Here is a 3,324-nt window from a genome sequence, read left to right as displayed (position 1 = left end):
CACGAACGAACCTATTCGACCGTCCTGGATGACTTTGAGACTTCGAGTAGTAAAGATGCATGCCCATGAAAATCACGTTAGCGTTACTGTGGTTCATACTCAAGTGTTAATAATATAAGTATGTACAAAAGGACGGAATCGAAAAAGGAAAACAAATAAAAATGAACTTACTTCATCACTTGAAGAACAAAGAAGTGTTTCTTTATCTGGAATTCATGAAATAAGCACGCCATTTGTCGAGAAATGGCATGTCACTTGGATTCATGTTTGGAATATCATGATCTTGAAGGAGTCTGATTATTTCTGTAGTCTCACCTAGAAACTGGGCTGCATCTTTAACACTGGCCTGCCTTTCCTTTCTCGCAGACATGTAGCGACATTTCATTATTATGATTTGTGGTAAGTTGGTGAGACAAGCTGCGATTATGTCGGCGATCATTGATGATAACCTATCAAATAGTTCCTTGTCATCATCAATGTTGGTGCCGTAGGTAAGCAGAATTGTTTCGGTTATACGGTACATCGAATTGACACAAATAAGCATGTGCTTTGTATCCTCATTCCAGCTTTCCTCCTCCAAGTAATGTTTAGCGTTATCCCTGAACCATTTAACAATCTCTCCAGCTGTAGACCTTTGAAAAGCAGGCTTTTGCAACTCGTTTCCTAACCATTTATTGGTGATACTAATTTCTCGCCACAAAGTTTCAGCTGCTTGTTGAAGAATTATGTGATCTTTAATAAAATTGAGGTTCTTTTCCACCAATGTAACATATAATAGACCTTCCTTAACACCTTTCAACAACAGATCAACTTCCACCTTTTGGATTTCAGGAAGAGAAACTGCAATCGTTGCAAGGGTTACAACAGGTAATCTCCAACAATCATGAAATCTTACTTGTAATGGCAAAGATGGAATATTATAGTCATCAGTCTGGTCAAATACTGCAACTCCATGAAAACCAAAAGTAGATTTTTCTCGAATGAGCTTTATTAGATGATTGGGTTGGTCTTTTGCACCCTTTTGTATCAATGGGTTCACTGATTTTGAAAAGCCTTCCATTGTTCTCTCATCAACCCACATCCCATTTTCAAAATGCAAAATATATGGGCTACGTTCCAAGTTCACAGCATGTTCTCCCATTGAACTAAATACGGCCTTCAAACAACGAAAGACACATATCCCAAACACTAACGGGATCAAGGCTATCATCTTGCACAACACCACAACTCCCTTCTGAAGTTGTATACAAATGTAGATAACTAGCATTTTGGAAATCACAAATGTAGATAACAATGGAACTCCCTTCTGAAGTTTCCAATCACTAAACTTATCAGTCCAGTAGCGTTCTACTTTAAAGACCTTAAAGTGGATTAAAAAGGACGTTTTAAATTCTAAGGTTGCAAAACATCTAGAAAGTGGTACAATTGTACCAATCAGGACTCCGATAGATTGTACTATCAGAATTACTAGCATGGACCAACCATAATCCGAATCATAGTCCTTAGCCAACATGGCTTTAATAGTCCCGGACATAGTGTAAGTGTGTAAGATGGTGACTAATAGACATATTACCCCAGAAGCAGATGTTGGATGAAAGCAAGCTGTTATGAAATGGAGGCAGCTGCCACTTTCTACCATCATCCAATGGTTTCTCACATGGTTTTCTAGCTTCTCAACTGTTAATATTTCTCCTGGTGATGGTTGAATGTCTACTGAAGCTACCTCATGACCGTGTTTGTATTTGGATTCCATCATTTGTTTGGATTTTAGAATCGCCAAAGATGAACATATGTATACTATCAACAAGAAAACTAACAAAATCACATAAATAAAGGGTAATACAGGATTAGGATGGGTACTTATATGTGTAGGTGAAGTAAGTTGTATGATACGGGGATCTTCTTTATGGGTTGATATGGATACAGCTCCCGTTTGCATTTGAATGCAAACATTCACAACCAAGGTGATGACTTGAACAGACACAGCTGCAAGGTTTGATAAAAGTTCATTGCTGTCCATGGGTCCTAAAGAAAGCAGTAGATTAGCCATCATGGTACACATAAAGGCCATGCTTCCGAGCTTTGCCATTTGGTCCACATAACCCGGCATGGAACCAGTTAGATCCACAGGTAACTTCATTGCAACAGATATTACCGTAAGAGAAGCAGAACTAATTGTGAAATATTTAGAGGGAAACCATAACATTCTGCTGCGAAAACCATGTACTAATTCAGCCATCATGGCAAGGATGCAAACCAGAGACGCTAACGCGATGTACATCCCAATCCATAACATAGGTGCGCTGTAACGATCTTCAAGTTCTGATCTGTATATAAACTTTAGGTACCCCAACAATGAATCTGTAATATTGTTTGGAATATTGTAGTCATCGCTGAGTGTATCCACAATATTAAGATACTCATGTGTTGAGTTGTAAGCCATAACTCCTGGGAAAGAAACTTATGATTTGATTTTGTTGGTGCACTTGTGTCTGTACTTTGTCTGTGTTCGGTCTGTATGAAAACGATGTCCTAAGTCAGTCTGTAAGTTGACCAAGTCAACTATCCTCCTAGTTTGACTTGGACAACATGATGTTGTCTGGATCGAAGGATAGCCTCGAAGGATACAACTGATCCTTCGAGGTGCTCGAAAGATATGGTTCGACCATGGTTCAACCATTAGACATCGAAGGATGATCCTTCGATGTCCATGCTGATCGTTCGAGCTCCCTGTCATCGATAGATGATCCTTCGGACCATCTATCGAGTCCTTCGACCAGATCTGCTTTGTATGGGTATAAATACCCATGCAGTGTGTTAGTGTTAAGTAGATGCACACACACGAGAGATAGAGAGCTTGAGAGCATTTTGCTGGAAAACACACACACACACTTGAGAGTTTACATCTTTGGTTTTGTAAACATTGTGCTTGTAACCGTAAACCTTCATACGTATTAATACAGTGGTGTTAATCGGTGAACTTTGTGTGTTCTTGTGCTTGTTCTTGCTTCATCCCGGTTTGCCCGCTAGCTTGGATTCCGCACTCGCCAGTGGGTTAGTATAACAAGGTTTAGGTTGTTCTCGATCCTCCGAGAAAAGGGACCTACAAGTGGTATCAGAGCCTCGCTCTTTACCTTGTTTAAAACCGGTTTGTTCGAGTTCTTTGGTGTGTTTGGACACTTGGTTTAGCACTCGTTTTTGGTAGTTTCCTTGCATTTTGAAACTGAAAAACGAATACTAAACCTATCGGGAGTGTTCGGGGTCGGTTTGGGTAACATAAAAATCGTTTTTGTGAAACTTTGAACTTTCCGGCCATACTTCCGG

General features: G+C 39.7%; 1 protein-coding gene across 1 annotated transcript; it reads right to left on the bottom strand.

Annotated features, from left to right (window-relative positions):
• Positions 1–202: 202 nt before the first annotated feature.
• Positions 203–2,443, bottom strand: LOC118482775. The gene has a single exon (XM_035978437.1). It carries the CDS (start codon positions 2,441–2,443, stop codon positions 203–205), a length of 2,241 nt encoding a protein of 746 aa, XP_035834330.1.
• Positions 2,444–3,324: the final 881 nt, after the last annotated feature.

This window comes from Helianthus annuus, chromosome 10 (assembly GCF_002127325.2).
Source record: "Helianthus annuus cultivar XRQ/B chromosome 10, HanXRQr2.0-SUNRISE, whole genome shotgun sequence".
NCBI lineage: Eukaryota > Viridiplantae > Streptophyta > Magnoliopsida > Asterales > Asteraceae > Helianthus > Helianthus annuus.
The sequence above is the reverse complement of the archived record's forward strand: the minus strand, read 5'-3'. Positions and strand labels throughout refer to the sequence as shown.